The 22,410-nt window shown below is 37.8% G+C and overlaps 1 protein-coding gene across 7 annotated transcripts in view; it reads left to right on the forward strand.

Moving 5' to 3' along the window:
- The first annotated feature begins 339 nt into the window (after positions 1-339).
- LOC110111065 (E3 ubiquitin ligase PQT3-like) overlaps positions 340-22,410 on the forward strand; it is a 105,362-nt gene continuing 83,291 nt past the window's right edge. For 5 of the 7 annotated variants that reach the window (XR_003703132.1, XR_003703131.1, XR_003703134.1 and 2 more), the window contains exons 1-11: positions 471-639; positions 731-818; positions 907-976; positions 6,426-6,559; positions 7,567-7,637; positions 7,727-7,823; positions 7,903-8,027; positions 9,868-10,038; positions 10,115-10,249; positions 14,127-14,174; positions 14,285-14,322. Coding sequence is in view for 3 of the 7 variants with exons in the window: in XM_028701028.1 (XP_028556861.1) it covers positions 471-639; positions 731-818; positions 907-976; positions 6,426-6,559; positions 7,567-7,637; positions 7,727-7,823; positions 7,903-8,027; positions 9,868-10,038; positions 10,115-10,249; positions 14,127-14,174; positions 14,285-14,322 (1,146 nt within the window). In the remaining 4 variants the exon portion in view is untranslated. Of the gene's footprint in view, positions 640-730; positions 819-906; positions 977-6,425; positions 6,560-7,566; positions 7,642-7,726; positions 7,824-7,902; positions 8,028-9,867; positions 10,039-10,114; positions 10,250-14,126; positions 14,175-14,284; positions 14,323-22,410 lie in introns of all 7 variants that reach the window. The other 2 variants (XM_028701029.1, XM_028701030.1) reach the window with 2 other exon arrangements.

A 22,410-nucleotide genomic window follows, 5' to 3' on the forward strand; every position in this document is an offset into this window, starting at 1 on the left:
CACCACCCTCCGCTCACCGCCGCCACCGACTGAGGCCAACAATTGTAAATTCAATGAAATTAAAAAATAATGTAATTCAATCTAATTATCATGTTGTAAATATTTGAAAGAATGGAAACCCAAATATCGTTTGTACCTTTAATCTTATTTTCCCTCGAATTTCAATTTCATTAAAAAAATGAGCAACTTTTAATTAATTGACATTTAAAAATTACAAGCAACATCATTTTCTAATCTTTTCCTCTAAAGTTTATTTGTTATTCATTATTTCATGTTAGAATATTTTATAAATATGTCACATACAAGCGCCTCAAAAAGATTTGAGTGAATAAGGAAGTTTTTAGTTTCACAACTAACCCCACGTCCACCACATCAAACCGTAGGTCAAATGAAGTTCTTCCACGTCAGGAACTAAGCCGGTGCACTGAGCAGTATTTATCTCTCCATGGCAGTTTAGGTTTTCTTCAAGCATGGCGGTACAGTACAAGTTCCGCAGCTCCGTGGCCTTCGATTCCGTCGACCTCAGCGGCCGCTCGTCGATCTCTGTCCGCGACCTCCGAGCCAGAATATCTGACATCAAGAAACTCAAAATCTGTGCTGACTTCGATCTCGTTCTGTCCGACGCCGATACTGGCAAAGGTTGGTTCGGTCACACGCTCCTTCTATCAATTCCTTCTCCTTACTCTTTCTTCTGAGTATGATCGTTTTTGACCCTCACAATTCAATCTAGTATTTGAGAATGAGGACTTCCAGATTCCGGTGGGTGCTAGCGTAGTCATCAAGCGAGTGCCAACGGGAAGAGAGGCGACTAATGATCGGTGAGTTTATTTTTGTTCGTCATTGCTTCATTGTGCTTTTTTTCTACTGTTATACTTTGGGGCATTATAGATGTTCTTTGTTGCACAGGGATGCGATTGCTGGCACTGCAGGAAAATCGGGAGGATGTGTTGGTACGCTGCAATTATCGACTTCTGAGGTAATGTTTTTCACATGGGTTTTATGGGAAGCAAATTAAGGTCCTTAGGTCATCTCCAACGGTAAAACTTCCGCTATTTAGTTGCTGGTGGCATTGCACTGTTCATCTTAGCTATTTTTCTGTCTCTACCAAACTTGCCAAAGAAACGCGCGAAAGAAGAGAACGACCGTTACCTTGGCAAAAGGGGGCAAAATGGATTTCGATTGGAGATGAATCACGACATTTTTTAGTTTCATGGCATTTTGGAGTGAAAAATGAGATTTTCGGTTGGAGATGCCCTTATATGCTCACCATTGCTTTTAATTTTAAATGGAGAAGATCCCATTTCATTGTTATGTATGCATCACCAGATTGGCTGATGGATTCTTTCTTGCCTCGTTGAACATTCTCATCATTGTCTACATTGTCTACATTTAATGATCTTATTGGATGGCATGAAAATACATTGTCTACATACTGTATTCTTGAGTATACATAGTACTAGAAGGTGGGGATGCTCTATAGTTGGATTGAAACTTAGTCAAGTCAAATTATTGAGGAAGGCTTCATCGTTTTCACTCTACTCTATATTGGTCATATCTTTAAGTAATCATATACGATCAATCATGCAAATAAAAACCATAAATACAAACGCGTCATTCAAAAATCAACCATTTAAACCCTTACATAATAGAATGAAAAAACATGTATGTTTGATGGCATGGCAAAGTAAGTGAGGACAAAATAGGCCAGTCAAACACATCCATTTGTTTATCTAAAATACATTTGAAATTTACCATTTTCCTTACAATGCCTTTCCTCTCCCACTTCAAAATCCTATAAATAGTATAACTTCGATCATCCCATATGAACCTTAAATCATGTTTATTAAAAGAACAAATAATGTAGTTTAATATTAATCCTAATTCTTAATTATCATTAGCATTAAGACATACATGAATGTTATTATAATGTTTATCAATTGTCATTTATCATTAACATAAATCCTTCATTAACATGTCATTATGATGTTCATTAATTGTCATTATTTATCATTAACATAAATCCTTAATTCACTTTTACATTTTTGTTAATTATAATCGTCGTTATAAGATAATTATTTGCGGATTTAATTATATCTTAAATTTTAAAAATTCATATTATTGTTTAAATTCATAATTTACCTATTTTATCCGTTTACCAATTCCTAAATCAATTTCAAATAGCTTAAATTTTCGGTTTTATCCAAAAACCCTAATTTTGGAAACATGAATTTCACTAATTTCAATACATTTGCATTCCAAAACTTCCGCATTATCTATTTAATAATTAGGGCTTTTCTATTTTCGGATTATTTTAAATTAAAAATTAGGAAAATGACATTTTATGAAAAAAAACTAATTTCTACCCTTACAAACCTTTCTAAAACTATTAGGAATAATATACTTTAAGAAAATTTCATAGAATTTGAAAGTCTAAAAAACCCTAATTTTTAGAGATAGAAAAGTACCACTCAAACTTAATGAAAAAATTCTATAAGATGGTTGTTAGACTTGCAATGCTTTATGACGCAGAATGTTGGCCATTAAAAGGGAAGCATAATATTAAGTTAAGTGTTGCAAAGATGATGATGTTTAGGTGGATGAGTGGCTTTACTCTTAGAGACAGGGTATGAAATAAGCATATATGTGAAAATGTCGGAGTAGCTCCAGTGGAAGATAAGATTAGACAGAGTCACCTTAAATAGTTTGGTCACATAAAACAGAGGCCTTCTCATGACCTGGTTAAGAGAGTAGATGTATTTGATTTAACCTATGTTAAGAAAGGTAGAGGTAGACCTAAAAAGACTTGATTAGAAAATATTAGGATTGACGTTTTTTTAGTAGATCTAAATGAAAATTTGACTCTTAATCGAACACAATGGAGAATAAAGATTTATGTAGTCGACCCCACGTAGTGAGATAAAGGCTTGATGTTGTTGTTGTTGTATGAGATTTTTGGGAAGAGCCAACACCGCATGCAACTTATGCATTGACATTTGATTTGGAAGTTGGACACCTAACCTAGGTTTTAATTGTAGGCAAAGGTGTTGGAAGGTAACATGATGCGATTTCATGCATTTTGGAGGGGTGTAGGATTCCAATCGAAACATCCCGCGCACATTGCCATCTTCTTTTAACGCTCACATGAGAGCAACTTGGCGAAAATCATCGAATTTCCCCATGTGTACTAAGAGGACAACAAATTCTTGTATTTTGGGGAGCACATATGAAGTTACTACAAGGCCCTATGGCTTTGGGAGCTTCATACACACATCAAAGGGTCTTTAACGGGTTTACTTCGCTGGGTTATCACGGCAGAGCCACTATCCACTCGCCTTGTCAAAAGTCGAGAAAATGAAGGATTGTAGGTTAACTACTGTCTAAACTCTTTTGTAAGCCATGCTTGTTGTCCAAAGTGCTCCAATGCTACTGTCCTTAGCGTTTGAAGGCTTCCGGGTGCTGCCTCGTGGTCACGAACTCGTCGGAGACAATGGGGAGGAAAGAAGGAACTCCTACATCAAGTGGAAAGCCTCCACCATCATCCTGCCCTCTCTTTTGCTTGAGAGAAAGAAAAGAGCAGGTTTATGCACTTCCACTTGGAGAAATGAGGAAGACGAGGAGGTATTTCCCTCTCTTAGCCCAAGAAAGAAGGAAACGATTGCCAGAAATTAGTGGCTTGGACGATTCATAACATCTGGATCGGTGTCAACACCAGAACACATGCACGAGATTGAAAATCGGTCTCTTTGCTCGGGTTGGATGGACGAAGCTCCCTACTCGCGAATCCCTAGCATGCACGGGTCTCCTATACGCAAGCAGAGGGTCGACCGACCCTCTTCTTTCCTTCGACTAGGCACGCGCAAGCAAGACAGAGTCACTCAACTCTCTCTTCCTCCCTCCCGTATCTTTCGCCTGGTTTGGGATGGACGGACAGAATTGAACACAAAGAGCCGAATGGCTTTCCCTCTTGTTCTCCTAGAGACGCACAAGCTAGAGCTGAATGACTCTTTTTCTTTCTTCTCTTTGTTCGATTAGGTCACCCAAGCAAAAGACACGCTCATGTCGCTTATCCCCTTCTTTCTATGCAACGAACAAGGTCCGCTACGCAATCTCTGCCAAAGCCGCGCAAATACTCTACAAATCGAGGCGATTAGGTGATTTGACCTCACGACAATGGCAATGCTCAAGGTTTTCGAGATAATTTCAGTCGTTTGATTCAATTACTTGATTTGGGAAGTCAATTGAACTTGAATTTGATAAATTGGGCAGAAATTGAGCCCAAATTAGACTTGATCCGAATCGATTTGGGCTGATTCGAGTCCGATTGGGTCTAATCGAGTCAATTTTGTGAAATTAGACTCGAATTGACGCCGAATTGCTTCAAACTAGGTTCGACAAGGCTTGACGTGGCTTGTTTGGGTTCGATTTAGACTAGGGGTGTAGTGAGCTGAGCCGGCTCGCGAGCTGGCTCGAGCTCGGCTTGTTAATGAGCTCACAAGCCGAGCTTATCGAGCCACGAGCTCGAGCTCGAGCTCAAACTTGAGCTTGAAGAGGCTTGGGCTCGTGAGCTCACGAGCCGATGAGAAAGTATTATATTTAGGGTATTTGAAAAAAAAAATAATTTCACTCCTGAATATTGAATTCCCGCCTACGCATTTTAAATTCCCGCCCACACATTTTTCATTAATGTATAAAAGATGATAGCCGGCTTGTAATATGTGTTCCAAACAGTTGCTTTTCATGTTAATTCATATAGTTTATTTTCATTTCCTCGTTTGAAGTGAAGGCAACTTTTCACTAATGCAAATTATCCTAATTTTGAAATGTGGGATCCAAATGGGGAAAATGAGAACTTTCCATTCGGACGGATGCGACATTCACAGGAGGGAAAAATAAAAAATTGGACTTATGAGAAATCGAGCAGCTTGCGAGCCGACTCGAACTCGTTTATAGTGTGATGAGCTCGATTTCGAGCTTGAGTTCAAGCTCGCTTTTCAACTGACGAGCTGAGCTCGATAGTGTTAAAACTCGACTCGTTTACACCCCCTTAATTTGGATCGATTTAGGGTTGACACGATTGATTTGATTTTAATTTTGTAAAATTGGGCTTAATTTAATTAAATTAGGGCTCGAGTTGGGTCAATATTAGTTCGAAGGTGCTCGATCGAGCGTGATCGAGCCTAGTCGGGCTCGAATAAGCTTTGTTGGGGCTGAGTCGATGAAAAAAAAAAAACACGTCAACACTAGGTAAATGGATTCTCTTCTGAAGAGACTATGGAATAACCCCACTGATGCAGATTACGTAGGAGCACTAGTAGATAGATGATCTACCTCATGATACTGCACAAGTGCACATTCATTGAAGGAAATCTTATTATATATAGAAGCATGAAACATAATGTGGTGGCAAGGTCTAATATAAAAGTAAAACACAGAGCTATGACATTGGGAATATGCGAGCTACTATGGATCAAGATGATTCTAGAAGACCTAAGGTCAAGCGGGAAGGATCCGTGAAGCTACACTATGACAAGAAATCAGCATTCAACATAGCTCACAATCCGATTCAGCCTGATAGGACCAAGCATATAGAAGTGGACATGCATTTCATTAAGGAGAATTTAGATAGTGGTCTTCTATGTATCTATCATGTCTCATCAAAAGATCAGCTTTAGATATTCTTACCTAGGGACTTGATAACTCTGCCTTTTTGGAATTGATTATTAAGTTGAGAATGATAGATCTGTATTCTCCAACTTGAGAGGAGTATTAAATACCAACCATCCCTTGGCATTTTGATCCCACGGCTAGGATGGGGATCCATGGGAGACTCACTTGGATTGCGTCGATCTCTACCGTCCCTTGGCATTTTGATCCCATCTAGGATGGGGCTCCGTGGGAGGCTCACTTGGATAACACTGATCTCCTTCATATTTAGGCAGCTGATTTAGGAAGGATTATATTAAACAATTATGTATGATTATGTAATTATTTGTTTCTTTATTAAGATATCTTGAATAGAGACATGTTTGAGCAATAAAATTAAGATCTTTCTCTCTCGAAATCTCTGAATTTAACAGTAACATTAAAACCCAAAATGTCAATTTACTCATCTTGATGCTCACATCCTAGGTTTCCAATGAATATAAACTTTGAAATTTGCTTTAATAGTTTTTACTAACCAGTGTGAGATGGCTTGGGTCGAATTTCTACTTTTTTCCATCAAATGAGCATGATTATTATTCACTAGCAAAAGCACAAAGTATCCGTTGACCCTTCATGGAGAATAAATTTATGTGGCAGGTATTCAACATATTGTTAGTAAATCATCTAATAATTAGGTTATTGTAGTTTCTGTTTGCTTTCCTTCATGTTTTCCTGGCAACTGTCACAGTTTGTGTATACTTACCACTGATTACCATTTGCAGAACTTTGGTGTTGACAACTTTGATGACTTTGGTTTTGATTTATATCCCAATTTGGATACAACAATTCATTGTTATGCTGATGATATGGACCACTTCAATTCCTCTGCTAATAAAAAGAAGGATGTTTCCGTCAGGTGCAAGTTGCAATTATTCTCTGAAATTATTAATGTGATTCTCCTTATTATCGAGTCTATCATGTTTAGAGTGTTGGTATTATTTCGAATATTGCTTTTATTCCTATGATGTTATAGCTTGATCCATATCCTTATACATAATGCGGCAATAGTTTTTTTAGTGTCCTAACACATTTTATACTAGAGATTTTTCATTTAACATGCACTTCCTGCTTTTTCTCTGGTTTGCATTTCCATAGGCATGAGTACAACCATTGATATAGTGTTAGCCAGACTGTAATCTCTTTGTACATGCATATATATTCTTTGAGCTACTTATGATAGAATCTATGTGAATGTGACTGCTAAAATACAAGGTCATTGTTATATAGGTTCTTTGATGTAAGTTTGTCTCCTCTCTATTGACTTGATCGCATGAGTAATGCGAATCAAATTATTACCTTGTTGGCTGACTTGCATTATTGTAGATGAATTCTTTAGTTATGAGTTAAATATTCACTTTTTTCCTGTGTTCTATCTTAAACTATATATAAATATTATTATTGGTTGTGTAGGGATTTTTGATTGAATGCCTGTTTACTTATTCTTTGGCACAAATTATTTTGCAATCTTCTACCATACACAAGATTTTCATTTGGGTGTGCGCTCTCAAGTAACTTCCTCCTTTGTGCAATATGCTGGATTGATGGTGGCAAAAATGCCGGTGTTGTGGTGGTTTGAAGAATTGAAGGTGGTAGTGATTTGAGCTGGCTGAAATGATTCAAAGTTGCCGTGGTGTGCAAAGAAACCTGCAATGCATGAAGTGAAGCTTAATCTAGGGCTGCACGCTAGTTTTAATCATGTTTTGATGGATTTGGTTCTTGCATAACTATATGAAATCAATATTTGGTTTTGTTCTTTCTTTCTCTGCAAGTCTTCAAACTATATTCTTGAAAATTTGCAGTTTAATCGATTCTTCTGAGATCTGTATTTCCAATATGCAAAAAAATTGTTCGTTTTGTTTTTAGGTCTTTTGAAGTACCCAACCTTAAGGGTCAAAAGATTGACAGAAGCGATGTTAGTGAGGACTTGTCCAACAGTGGGTATTGGTTATGCAATTTAGGAATTTGTGTCGAACTCAAAAAACTTTCATGATTTGATACTGACTACTCTTGCATGTGAAATCAGAAGTTGGCGAAAATTTCAGGGAAGAGTCTGATGAAGGAGAGAACCAGAAGGAAATGAACTCAAAGAACAACGTTGAGCTTAAGAAGAAACTTTCTGAGTAAGATATTTTTCCATCTCTTATTCATCTTTTTTTATGCAGTTGCACCTGCATTTACTCTTTTTCCATATGGAGGCAGGGATATGCACTTTCAGGTGACATTTAATACAGATTTGCCAGCGGAGCTTAGGTGCTCACTTTGCAATTCTATATTTAAAGAGGCCGTAATGATACCCTGCTGCCAACATAGTTTTTGTAACAGATGTAAGTTATTTAAGGCCTGGTGAAATTTATCTCTTTGTTCTTTTACTATAAGATTGGGCCGTTCTCTTTTCAAATTAATTTGTGCTTTAAACTGAACTTTTAGATCTTAAGCCGATTTCCATCTTGATTTTCTTTTCTTGTATTTAAAAGCTAGTTTTGTTTCTTTTACCATGTAGACATATTTTCATTTATCGTTGCATCCTTCATTTGCTTTAATTTTCTTATCAATTTAATTGCTCAGTTAAGAGCCATAATTGTAATGAGATGAGAGATACTGTGATAAACTTTAGCATACTAAATTTCGTGAAGAAACTACTTTGTTCCGTTCAAATAAAATTACTAAGAAAACTTAACAAAAAATACCTACTTCAAGAATGGCACTTCCCAAAGGATTTCTGCAACTGGAATTGGATTTTTGCTGCAAGAATTGACTGTTGGATCCTAGCTAGTTCCGTTTGTGAAGCTGCTTGTCCTTCTTCTCCTGCTAAGCTACTGTTCTGTCCTTGTCACAACCAACGAAGAGCTCTGAAAGGATGGCCAGTGGCTGTATCACGTTGACCGTCCATCCACATAATCATGACTAGTTTGATCAATTTGTGCTTAGTAGCAGCCAAGTTTATTAATTTTGTGGAAGTGTTTTTTTTTCCGTCCGAAGTCAATTTGATGATGGACGTTCAAGTATTGATGGAAAGATTAGTTAAGTATTCCATTGCTTTATTTGACGTTTGTATTGTGGGAATACTTGAATTTATTTTTATTAGGTTACTTCTCACCTTATTATTTTTATTAGGATTTATTTTATGCCAAATATTTCATTTCTTTATTTGGAGATCCGTTTTGCTATTAGTATTGGTTGAGATATTGGTTGAATAAAATATTGGCGGCTATTAAATTCTCATGTCTTTCTCTCTCTGTCTCTTTCTCTCTCCTTATTCCTCTTCTCCGTGATTGGGTTAGTTTGGACCTCTTTCTAATTATACAAGGTCATATGATGAGTTGGTGTGTGTTAGATGGGTTTCTTGAATTTTGTTTGAGTCCAGACATGAGAATTATTAATTAAACTGAATATTTGTGAAAGCCAACAATTTTTCTATGCTTTGTGTGATTTTCTCAAAATACCTGAAACACTCTTTAATGAGAAAATGATCAAAATGGTCACTTAACTGTTTATGAAAAATCAAAACAGTCCCAAATTATATAAAATAACTCTTTGGTCCCTTAACTCTTTAAAGAGGAACCTTAAAAACTCGAGGGATCAAAAATGGTCCTTTAATATAATTGGGGATCATTTTGATCATTCATAAACAATCAAGAGATCATTTTGATCATTTTTTCTATTTTTAATATACATCAAAAGATTGTGAGTGGTAGTGCTGTAGCTAAATTATGATTTATTTATTTAATTGTTGAATCACGGTCATCATGGTCCAAGTATTTTGTAGCAAATTGAATATTATGTTGAAATCCAGTTCTACTAAGCAATTCCACCAGAAGGTCCTTCAATTTTCCAAACTCAGTATAGCGATGTCTTTTTAAACAAACTCAATTTTACCCATTATCTTATTAAAGTAGGCTTACATTGGGGTGGCTTGTAAAAATTTTTTGAGTGTTATTTATATGACAGGATGTCTTTAAGTCTTCTAGCAACATTGATGATTTTTTCATGTATCCTATGCCACTGTGAAGAGCAATATTATGTTGCTGTGAAAATGAGAATTCAACAGGCTATGCCTTCAAGTTATATTTATATCTTAGAATACGATTCAACTGTTTTTTCTCCGTCAATGCATATAATTGGATGCATTTTTTCATGGTTTCTTATGCCATAATATTGTTGAAGGTATTGCATCAACATTAGTTAAGCAATCAAGTTGCCCCAAATGTTCTTCCACAAAATGCACCGTCAAGGACCTATTGCCAAACTTGTCACTTCGCCAAGCAATCGAACATTTTCTTGAAGCACAGAACGCCAGTATTGTTTCATATAACAATCTTCCAATGTATGCTCCAGGTGAGGTATTTTAAATTTTTTTCTTTCATAAACGAGGTTTCTATGTGAATGCATCTTTAAACCAAACAAAATTCAGATGGAGAATCCGGAATTCAAACTAAAGAGGTATCATGTGCTGTATCTGTACGACCACAACTACCAACTTGCCAACCTTCCCCTTCTGCAACAGGGATGGGGTCCAATCATGTTGTTTCAGAACCTGCATCTGAATGTAGGCACACTGTTGGTTTTTTGTTTTCAAACTGCTCCTTTAAAAACACATGTTTATGTCTTTTTAGAAGTAATCATCATGATCACCATCATTTGCTTTACCCATAATAAATTTTTTTTGTTCAAGAGGTATCATTTAAATTATTTCTCCCAAGTCATTCAAAATTTTTCTTTTTTAATACATATTTAAGCCCACTTGAGGAGCATAAACACTTATAATATTAGTAATATTAGCATTAATAATAATAACTTACTTTTTTAACACTGCACTTGTGCACTCGTGCAACAACTCTTGCACACTTTTTGCTATATTCTATTCATACAACCTGTTACTTCCAGGAAACACCCTAGTATTAATACAATGTATTAACCCATTTAGTTTTCTAAATACATAGAAGATTTGTCTTCTTATGAATCATAATGATGAGCACATCAACAGAAGATTTCGACACGTCTACCATCGGAGGAATCGTAGATCGACAGCTACGATTCAGAGTCTCTATTTATATTTCATTTTTTACCATTGTACCCTTGTGAGGGATCTCTTTTATGTTGTAGCCCTGATGACATTTAAGTATTTTATTTTCTTGATTTTGGTGGCCTATGTATTAAGGCCTTAGTCATTGTATTTGGGTTAATGATGATTTGAATGACATTTTCCAGCATTTGTCTTCTTCTTTCTTCTGAGTTCTTGAGAGAAAAAAGAACCCTAGGAGAGGGCCAAGGATCACTCGTCAGCCGCCAGTAGAGGTCGGGCTCGCGGTTCGTATTCGTGTTATTTTCTTTTTCCCTTCCCCTTTCCCCACCGCCGGCCAACCCTTCCTCTTCCAACCCATCAACTTCCCCATCCCCCACCCCAAACTGCTGGTTAAACCTCCCGTCCACCTCCCCCATAGCCGGCCTCTCTTCTCCCCAACCCACGGCTCAAGCCCCAACACCGAGCCCCTCCTCCATCGACCCAAGACCCACCTCCTCTCTCACTAGCCGCTGGCTTGTCCAGCCACATCCCTAGTCTCCGAACTCCATAGTGCCTTTCTTTGCTTCCACATTTCAAATTTCAAATTACTTCATTTCCATATGTATTGCATCTCAATTTAGGAAGATTTCAATTTCAAATTTCAATCCTAATTGAGTTGAAATTATTTCCTAAATTAGCCAGCAATATTTGGAAAGTTTCCAAATTTAAATTATTTCAAATTTGAATTTAAATTGAAGAGACCCTCAAGATGTAATCTCTTTAATTTAATTACCCTTTTTTGGAAACCACTTAAATTTCTCCCCAATTCCCTCCCTCATTCCCCTAGCCACCGCTCCACTTGCCTTTCTCTCTCTCTCCAATTAATTCCTTTCACCCATTAATGCATGGGTCTACATACAATGTATGTGGACACTTTTTCCCCTCCTTATTAGGCCGGCCCTCTCTCTCTCTCTCCTTCATTAATTCTTTCCATTAAGGCCTCCAATCAAAGCCCTTTCCTCAAGGAAAGCCACCCCACATAGTCCTCCATTATTGGACATTCAAATTTGAAATTTCCTCCCTTTCTTCCTACTAAAATTATGAATTTAAACTTCAGATTTTAGTTTAAGTCCTCTCCATACCACTAAATAAAACCGGAGTTCAACATTGGCCATTTCACTAGTCTTGGCCGAACCAACCATCCTCCCTTTTCCATTATTTCCCTATTCCCTTGCTACGAAAAATTATTCCATCAGGTGAAAATACCGAGCAATACCGAGCGGGCTGTACCGAGCATGGTACCGAGCACTTTAGTGACGTGGCGTTTTGGTATTGGTTTCCGGATGCATTCGGTAACCTGACGGAATAATCACTCCCTTGCTACGCATACAATCAAGGAAGAAGATACGCTACTTCTTGGTTTACCTCCCTTTATGGATGGCCGATCTCGAGTTTGACCACATATTCATTTGCGATCATCAAGGATTAGTGGATATTCTACAATCTCCTTTCTTCGACCTCATTCTGGAAGTTGACAAAACCGTCGATGAATATGTCAACCACATCCCCTTCACCCTGATGTCTGCTATTGAAGAACATCAACCTCCGGACATTGGCGAATCATCGGACATCCACCTGCATCTTACCCTATGGCTAACTTTTTGTGAATCAATACTGTAGGCATCCTCTTTCTTTCGGTGTCATCTCTAGGATTGCTGAAGTTGTTCTTCTGCTAACCCCACTATCGAGAGTGAAAGAGAGGGAAACTCGAAGGTGAATTTTCTATTTGTTAAACGATGGATTTTGTTATTCTGCTTCTAGTGTTATTACAAATTTTTACTGTTATTTTAAATTATTTTGTTAATCTTTTGTGTAACCAACTACTAAAGCATAACTGCAACTAGAAATCCTAGATCCTTATCTTGGTGAAACAATGAGTTTGCAATTATCAAAGCTTCACAATTTGTTATTAATTCCTAAGCAATTTCTATTTCCATATATGTTTCACATCACATAATATCTATTAATTTCATTAATGTACCTATTAATTATATATATTCAAGTTCCAATCTTAATTCTAGTTTCATGAATTAGTTTTTTTGTCCACGTCTGTCCATAATATGGGAACCCCTTGCTTCTTTAATAATTAACATTGTACCTGGGTGTTGGTGTAGTGACCCTTACACATTTTTTGCTGATTTAGGCCATACAATGTGTCACTTTCAAAAATTTTATCAATGTTAAAATAATGTATTAAAGGGTTCATGTTATAATTGTTTGATAAGTTTTACACTAGTTGTAGACTATATAACACGACTCTTCGCTTTTCTCGTCTAGAATTTGGGACTCCACAATGACAATATTATATATATATATATATATATATAGTTGACTAATGAATTTTAAATTTTACACCATTGCTAAGTTTAGTGGGTCGGTTTTGTTTTCTTAAAGCCAAATTTAGTTCAAAAATTGATTTGGTGTTTTTCAAATGTTAAAAAGCCTCATTTTTCAAAACTAAAACTAACCGGTTGAATTGCATCAATTTATTTTTTCAATTATGTCAAATTAAATGCATACCCTAGTCCATACAAATACATGCATGTGTTTGTGCCTGCTGGCACTTGTGAGTGCAGGCACACATAGTCATATGTATGTGCGTGTGTGTGTATATATATATATATATATATATATGCGCGCGCATGCACGCATATAAGGTTTTGCATAGACCCGCATATATTTTGAAGGCCACATGGATGTTTATATATATACATATACAGTGAGCTGATTTTGAGTTGAATCAAATTATTTTGTTTGTTCAATCTTGAGTTATGGCAAAATTATTGTGTTGAAAGTTGATGAACTTGGAGCAATTATCAAGCTAGTTTTAATCTTCTGCTACAATTACTAGGCCTCAATCACATTAGCAGTTAAATTGATTTTTTATGTTTTCTTTTGTTTTGATTCTATCTTGATAGGTTATTTTGTTGCTCATGTTTCAATCTTGGTTTGAAGAGCTTATTAATTTTGCTTCATGCTCATAAATTTAAAGATGCATCTATTAAATAAGCTGATAAAATTGGTGTCAAATGATTGCGAGCTCAAATAGTAGCTTGGATACTCTGTATTGAGAGAGCGGAGAATGTGAATTCATTAAGTTTACACCAAATAGTTTGGATAAGGTTTGACGTTGATATTATACTTTCATTACACAAGGATTCATATTATAATTACAGAATGGGGATGTGGGGTATGATCTTGGCACCTTGCTTTCTAAGAAAGCACTCAACATCTGAGTTTGACAATAAACTTTCACAACTTTTCCCCTTTGAACATGTGCTGGTCTTGTTTTTTTCTTATATTTTCTGCACACACAAAATGTACACTGAATTTTGTATTTGTTAATTTTGTAAATTTCCAGGTAATTTTCCTTTCAAAAGGAATGAGGAACTGTGTACTGAAACACGAGGTACATTTTGTTATGGTTGATTTGTTGATGGAATTTCTCATCTTTCAGCCTGTATATATTTTTTATGGCTTGATTCTTAAGTTGATTTAAATGATACCATTAATTTGCAGGTGGGAGAGTTGCAATTCCGTCAATCAAGCATAGAAAGGTGAATCATCCTTCTGCTTATATCAAAACATACAATTCAAAACAGTGTTTTTGTTGAAAGTACTTGCATATTTAAATTTGATCAAGATGTTTGTCTTCTATTATGTATTAAAGACAGGATGCAAAGTTACTTTATAACATTATTTCATGTTTCTTTGTTTGGTATAATCTTAGGTGTTTATGAATTACTTAATCCTTTGTGCTTGGGTGGTTAGTAATTTACTTAATTTTGCCATCTCCTCCTTCCCTTCTCCATTTCCCTTACCTTTTTCTCATTATCGAGCATAGAGTAAATAGGGGCTTAATGGCTTACGGTTAGTGTTTTTGCTAATGGTATTGGATGGTTAGATATTGTGGGGTAATTATGGTGCACAATAATGCATGCACTGCCTGACAGCTTATATTAACATGACTATATAATTATGAGCTCAACACCCTTTAATAGTTGTGGTGGACTAGCTCAAAGAGAGATGGGTGTGGTCTGCCAATAAGTTATGATTTAGGTCATAGGAAAAAGTACTAATACTGTTGATAGCAAACAATCCACTTGAGAGTCATTAATGCTAGTAATTTCTATTGTCGATGGACATCACCCTTACGCGGTTGCACGTAAAGAGTAAATATCTCAAGCAAATGTATAACAAACTCGTCAACCACCAACCCTAACCATTAAAACCATCCCCATGCGCATGCTCATTCTTTTCTAACTTAATTTTATGCAAATAATATACATCAATTTCTCCTTTGGATTATCAGCAACTCTCCAGCTTTGAATAAATGCATGAGGAGCAAGTAGGGGTGTAAATGAGTCGAGTCGAGTTGAGTTTTAACACTAACGAGCTCAGCTAGTTAGTCGGAAAGCGGAGAGTTCGAGTTCATCTCAAAAAGCGAGCTCAAACTCGATCTCGTCCCCTTAAAATCGAGTTCGAGTCAGCTCGCGAGCCGCTCGATTCAATTTTGCATTTTTCCACATGTGCCCCTTTTTTTGATTTATCCTGCCTGTGCAAACCAATAGAACAAAGGTGAGCTCTGCAGCTGGTCCACAAGCAAGGGTTTCCGGTCCATTACCGTCCGGCTCCGGACCGAAACTCACGGAGTCATCCCAACTCTCGGATCGGAGATGCTAACGGGACGGGAATCAAAGTGGGGGACCTCTCTACCGCACCTGTCTCCCCAGAAATAGACTACGTACAGGGTAGTACTCTTGATAGAAGATCACTGCATGAACAACATCTAAAGTAATGAATGTCAATCCCGAGGGATCGACCACTATACTCTTAGAAAGACATTTTGGAAGAGAACTCTTGTTCATGTTCACGCCGGAGTGCTGAGGTTGTTCCCACCATTGAAGTAAGAGTCTGGGTGTGGGCCCGCTTACTAATAGGGTTCCGAATGAGAAAGACAAAAAAGTGCTTCTTGGTAGAACCAACGCCAATATCATATTGACTCTCTCTCGTCCAATAAGAAAGAGTTTCCGAGAGTGACTTTCCTTTTTCTTAAAATTCTCTCCTTTCCAAAGCTCCACAAGGCAGGTTGCGTAGCAAAGAAAGAGTAATAGGACAACTTTTTTCTTTCATTTGTTGAGATTGAAATCGACGTTCTTTCGAGAATCAACCAACCGACAAATCTGTAGCCCAGGTGATTCACTGCCTCCCTCTCCCGGATGAATCTTCTCATGCAGCTTTTTTCTTATGAAGGGTGCAGCGAAGCCAATTTCCATCCATAAAGTAAAGGCAAGGTGCGGAGCAAAGAAAGAAGGGGGAAGAAGAGTTGTCACGATAGAAAATAGAAATGACTATAAGGAACCAACGATTCTCTCTTCTTAAACAACCTATATCCTCCACACTTAACCAGCATTTGATAGATTATCCAACCCCGAGCAATCTGAGTTATTGGTGGGGGTTCGGTCCGTTAGCTGGTCTTTGTTTAGCCATTCAGATAGTGACTGGCGTTTTTTTAGCTATGCATCACACACCTCATGTGGATCTAGCTTTCAACAGCGTAGAACACGTTATGAGAGATGTTGAAGGGGGCTGGTTGCTCCGTTATATGCATGCTAATGGGGCAAGTATGTTTCTCATTGTGGTTCACCTTCATCTTTTTCGTGGTCTATATTATGCGAGTTATAGCAGTCCTAGGGAATTTGTTCGGTGTCTTGGAGTTGTAATATTTCTATTAATGATTGTGACAACTTTTATAGGATACGTACCCCCTTGGGGTCAGATGAGCTTTTGGGGAGCTACAATAATTACAAGCTAGCTAGCGCGATACATGTAGTAGGAGATACCATAGTGACTTGGCTTTGGGGTGGTTTCTTCGTGGACAATGCCATCTTAAATCATTTTTTAGTCTTCATCATTTACTCCACTTTCTTTTAGTAGGCACCAGCCTTCTTCATCTGGCCACATTACATCAATATGGATCAAATAATCCATTGGGTGTACATTCAGAGATGGATAAAATTGCTTCTTACCCTTATTTTTATGTAAAGGATCTAGTAGGTCGGGTAGCTTCTGCTATCTTTTTTTTTTCCATTTGGATTTTTTATGCTCCTAATGTTTTGGGGTATCTCGACAATTATATACCTGTTAATCCGATGCCCACCCCACCTCATATTATGCCAGAATGGTATTTCTTACCGATCCATGCCATTCTTCGCAGTATACTTGACAAATCGGAAGGTGTAGCCGCAATAGCACAAGTTTCTATATCTCTGTTGGCTTTACCTTTTTTGAAAAGTATGCATGTGCGTAGTTCAAGTTTTCGACCGATTCACCAAGGAATAATTTGGTTGCTTTTGGCGGATCACTTACTACTAGGTTGGATCGGATGTCAACCTGTAGAGGCACCATTTGTTACTATTGGACAAATTTCTTCTTTCTTTTTCTTCTTGTTCTTTACCATAACGTCCATTCTGGGACGGGTTGGAAGAGGAATTCGAAATTCTTACACGGATGAGACTGATCACACCTGATCAGTGAAAAATTCTGACACCAATCATTTTTTCATTGACGAGTGAGTCTTACACCATTCATTTACAAGCGGATGAGTGATCAACCTTGTTGATATAGCTGAGATAGGGAAAAAGACTATACTTATACTATAGGATAGGGTGATAGGGCTAACAATCAGCTCACCACGGAAGCCTACTCTGGAGTTCGAATCTTCCTCTGCCAACTAACTAGGACACGGGTCATCAGGTCGTCCATCCATTTCTATTAACAACCTCATACTAGTACTATGGCCAACACGTGCCTTCGTACATCAGCTGACATCAAAATAACGGCCTCCACGTAGTCCCTCAAGGCAACATAACTCCTATTATGCCTACTAAGCCTCCAAATAGACTCAACTATCAAGTAACCAAAGAACCCTTCACAAAGAAAGAGTGCGTCACTTGCATCTTTTTTCTGCATCGAAAAGATTCTATAATAGACTTATAACTCTACCGAAAAAGCGCCTGGAACGTAAAGGAGGACGTCTAGTCCTAGAGTAGTTGAAAAGAGTTGCCCTAGAAACCGCTTAAGAATGGAAAGAAGAGAAGGCACGAACCCTTTCACCTAAAACCTAAACCTCAGAATGTAGCTCCTGCTAACGCCCTAAGTTCATTCTGCTTCCTATTCATAGAACAAAATCGGATTCTTTCATCTGACCAGACTCTATCGAATCAGAGGGTATCACACCTTATTTCAAAAACCTGGCTTGCTTAGTGGATGGCTTGGCTTTTTCTTCTTAATGGAATTGGTTATTTCAACTTTCAAGTAGTGAAGACTGCCATCCTTGAACTTGACGAAGGATCTTGTTCAGAAGAAAGCTTTTTTGCATCTACCAGATATAAGAGGAATACCAAGGTACTTTACTGGAAATTCCTTGGTTGAATAGCCTGTTGTGTTGGCAATCAGGGTCCGTAGTCTAGCTGGGGCATGCCAACATGAAACAACTTTTGTGCGCATTGACAAGCTTGTGAGATTGGAAATCGAGCAAAAATTCCCCACCTATGATGCACGACACGGCGACACGGACACGACACGACACGTACACGACTTTTTTTTGAAAATATAAGACACGGGTACAGCGTGGACACGACAATACATTTTTTTATATAGTGTATATATATTAATTTAATATCATATTAAAAATTACAAACAATAATAAATGAATGACATGATAACTTGTCTAGCTTATAATATAAAATATTTAGTACAAAATATCTAGTATAACCAAAAAAATATAAGCAAATAATCACTTACTGCAACATCAAGCATTCAAGCTTCAACTACTAAGATTAGTTTTAGAGGTTTGTTTTTGGCCTTCAATATTTTCATCATTGAATATCACTGCTTTCAACTTTGGTTCAACAAGAGATATTTGTAATTGTGCAAAAAGAGATGAGATGAAAATACCTTCACTGTCAAAGGGAAATGAAAATGAAAATATTCGATGAATGGATATTAAATGTAGACGTTGATTTGGTGTTGTGGATATGAAATAAGAAATTTAGTTTAAATCTCGCCAAATATAAGAAATTATATTTTAAAAAACTTATAAAATATTTAAGATACGCGTGTCCGACACGCGTGTCCAATTTATTTTTAATATTTTTTAATCGGACACGTTTTCGGTGTTTCCGACACGTGTCGGAGGAGTGTCGGACATGGTGTCGGACACTGCACGTCTCTTTGAGGAGAAGTGTCGGTGCATCATAGTCCCCCACTATACTAAGTAAGGACCTCCTCCGCAATAACGAAGAGTGATGGCGCCAATGGGTCTCCCTGTCGCAATCCCCGTGATGACTTGAAGAAACCGTGTACTCCTCCATTGTATGAACATAAAATCAGCAGCTAGTGAACATCGAATTTGCGGCACAGCTACTCTTCTCTACATCAATCCGAGCTGCGCCCTCTATTAGTCCCTCCAAGAAACTCCGATTTGATAGCATAGAATATAGAGCAGCGAAAAAGGCGAAAATAGTAAGAGATCCTTCTGTGGCAGTCAAAATTTGACTATTGATTCAATTGTGAAAACAGCTTCTTCTTTCTTTTTTATGTTTTTCAATCGCCTTTTATGATTGTTTCTTGTGAATCCGTTCGACATGTATGCGGCCCATCCAAAAAGCAGAGAAATGAAGAAGTGACGTCCAAGCCCGTGGTCGCAATGCCGCCTCCACACAAGCCCTCGGTCACCGAGCCGACCTCGTCCGCTCGGAAGAACACAACCCCGGCCAGCCTTACGAGTTCTACCCCCACCACCACAAAGATCACTGCCCAGCCACCGCTTGAGGGTACCTCCGCTCCCCCTACTCTTCGATATATTTCTTGCTGGAAGTATCCCTGATCCCACTGATAACGGGTGGGGAAAAATAATTCGATTGGGGTAGTTGCTGAACCATACCACATAGTTCCAGCAACAACGAAAGCTGCAAAAAAAAAAAAAAAAAAAAAAAAAAAAACAGCAGCAATACTACTGGAAAGCACAGTTTCAATATTACCCATGCGTAATCCTTTGTATAGACGTTGAGGCGGACGGACACTAAGATGGAATAGACCCGCTAATATGCCCAATGTACCTGCTGCAATATGATGAGAAGCTATTCCCCCCGGAACAAAAGGATCAAAACCTTCCGCACCCCACGCTGGATTTACAGATTGTACTTTTCCAGTTAGTCCATAAGGATCAGACACCCATATTCCAGGACCATATAAGCCTGTTACATGAAATGCACCAAAGCCAAAGCAAGCGACTCCTGAGAGAAATGAATTCCAAAGATCTTGGGCAAATCCAAAGAAGGTTTTCCCGTACGTTCATCACAGAATATTTCTAGGTCCCAATATACCCAATGCCAGATAGCTGCCAAGAAGCACAAGCCAGAAAACAAGATATGTGCCCCTGACACGCCATTTTTCCTGCCTGTTTTTTCAGGCTTGAGCAGCTTTCACTTGGACAAGGCATCAAGTACTATAGGGTCTATAGCTAGCTATTAATGAGCAGCCTTTTAACATATATTATATATATTATGTTAATTAAAGCAATGCTCATCTTTCCCAAAAAAAATCAATGCTGTCGTCCCAACTCCCAAGCAACTCTATGCATCCAAACTTCTAAAATATATTATAATACGTTTTATATATTATTTTAATTAACATATTTATTCTTTAACATTTATTTTAATATATTTTAATATATTATAATACATATTATATATTATTTTAATTAATAATTAATTAACGAGCTCACGAGTCGAGCCGGCCCTTGAGCTCGATATGCTTGGCTCGCGAGCTCATAAATGAGTCGAGCTCGAGCCAGTTCTCGAGCCGGCTTGGCTCACTTACACCCCTAGGAGCAAGTGTGCCCAAAAAGAGTGTAAATCATCCTTTAGTGAATAATTTCGATATCATATATCTTTCGGTGAATGTGGGTTTTGAAAATTTGTGCCTGACTTTGTTGAGAGAGTTCTTGTTTCTAATTCAAATTTTTAGAAGACAGATTGAGTTACGGATAAAACACCACATATATTTCACTCTCATTTTTGCATGGATATTATGCTCTAATTTTAGATTTTCCATAGGCACATTGTCCTACTGCTAATTATTACTCCCGATGACAATAAAGAATATTTGATTAAGGTTAGTCATTAGATGTGAAATGCTTAGTGTATACACACATCAAATTTGGCTTATAATTGATAAATTTATCACATTAAATTTAAAGTGGATGGTAAGACTAGTGATTATGAACCCGATTATGATGTAAAACAATCCCATGCAAAAAAAAAAAAAGATTTTCTTAATGAAATTTGCACGCTTAAATTTTAGAGCACAATAATTATATGCTTTCTCTTGATGATAAACGACAAAATAAAAATGATAAAGTGATAAAATAGCTTAGGTCTAAACACATGTGAGAGGTTGAGATCGTTAAATAATCAACTAAATCTACTTTGCATACATGAGTGGTTTCAACGAGAAATTCCAATACTAACAATAAGATTAGTTGTTATAAGAAGATCCCTCACACAACTCTTCTAATTACTAGGCTTTAGCGGCGAGTGATTGACATGATCTTTATGAATCCATTAATAACCATAAACGAAAAGTAAACTAGGAAGATAAGAGCATTAGGGAAAGAGTTTCACCCAAGGAATGAGGTAATACAAGGTTCTGGTGGTGCTTTGTTGGTTGGATCGGAAGTAGGTGGGGCTTGACAGCTTCTTGGATGACTTGGACAACCACAATCCACGAACACCTTCTTGTTCAACGAGTCTTCAACATGGGAGAACGATTCCCAGTCGTCGGGCCATTGATGGTTGCTCCCGGAGTAGCTGGGGCAGCAGCAAACTGCTGCTGGAATCTCTGGACAGCAGCTGTGACAGCAGGGACAGCAGTTTGTTTTGTAGAAAACTTGAGAAAACCACTTGGAAGACTTGGGAAAGTCCTGGGCAGTAGTTGGGAGGCCTTCTTGGACCCCTTCCTTGCTGATTTTGGCTTTCCTGGACTGGTGACAACAGCCCGGATTTGTCCACTCAGCTGGGTAGTAGGTTGCAAGAGAGCAGCCAGTGATTTGGGAGAGGAGGGTTTAGCCGTGAGCTAGAGGGAGAGGGAATACTTTAGAAAACTGAAATAAATTTCAGATTCAAGTGGTTTTGGAGGGAGTAATTTGGAATTTGAATCCCAAACTTTGATTGCACTTAATCCCTTAATGGAAAGAATTAATGGGGGGAAGCCCAATATGGGGGCCGGCGGTTTCATTAGAGGAGGGAGGGAGGTTTTAAACTCAAATTCTGAAATTAATTTCAGAATTTGAGTTTAAAACCTCCCTCCCTCCTCTAATGAAACCGCCGGCCCCCATATTGGGCTTCCCCCCATTAATTCTTTCCATTAAGGGATTAAGTGCAATCAAAGTTTGGGATTCAAATTCCAAATTACTCCCTCCAAAACCACTTGAATCTGAAATTTATTTCAGTTTTCTAAAGTATTCCCTCTCCCTCTAGCTCACGGCTAAACCCTCCTCTCCCAAATCACTGGCTGCTCTCTTGCAACCTACTACCCAGCTGAGTGGACAAATCCGGGCTGCTGTCACCAGTCCAGGAAAG

The sequence above is a fragment of the Dendrobium catenatum genome, unplaced genomic scaffold (assembly GCF_001605985.2).
Source record: "Dendrobium catenatum unplaced genomic scaffold, ASM160598v2 fragScaff_scaffold_1617, whole genome shotgun sequence".
Classification (NCBI taxonomy): Eukaryota; Viridiplantae; Streptophyta; class Magnoliopsida; order Asparagales; family Orchidaceae; genus Dendrobium; species Dendrobium catenatum.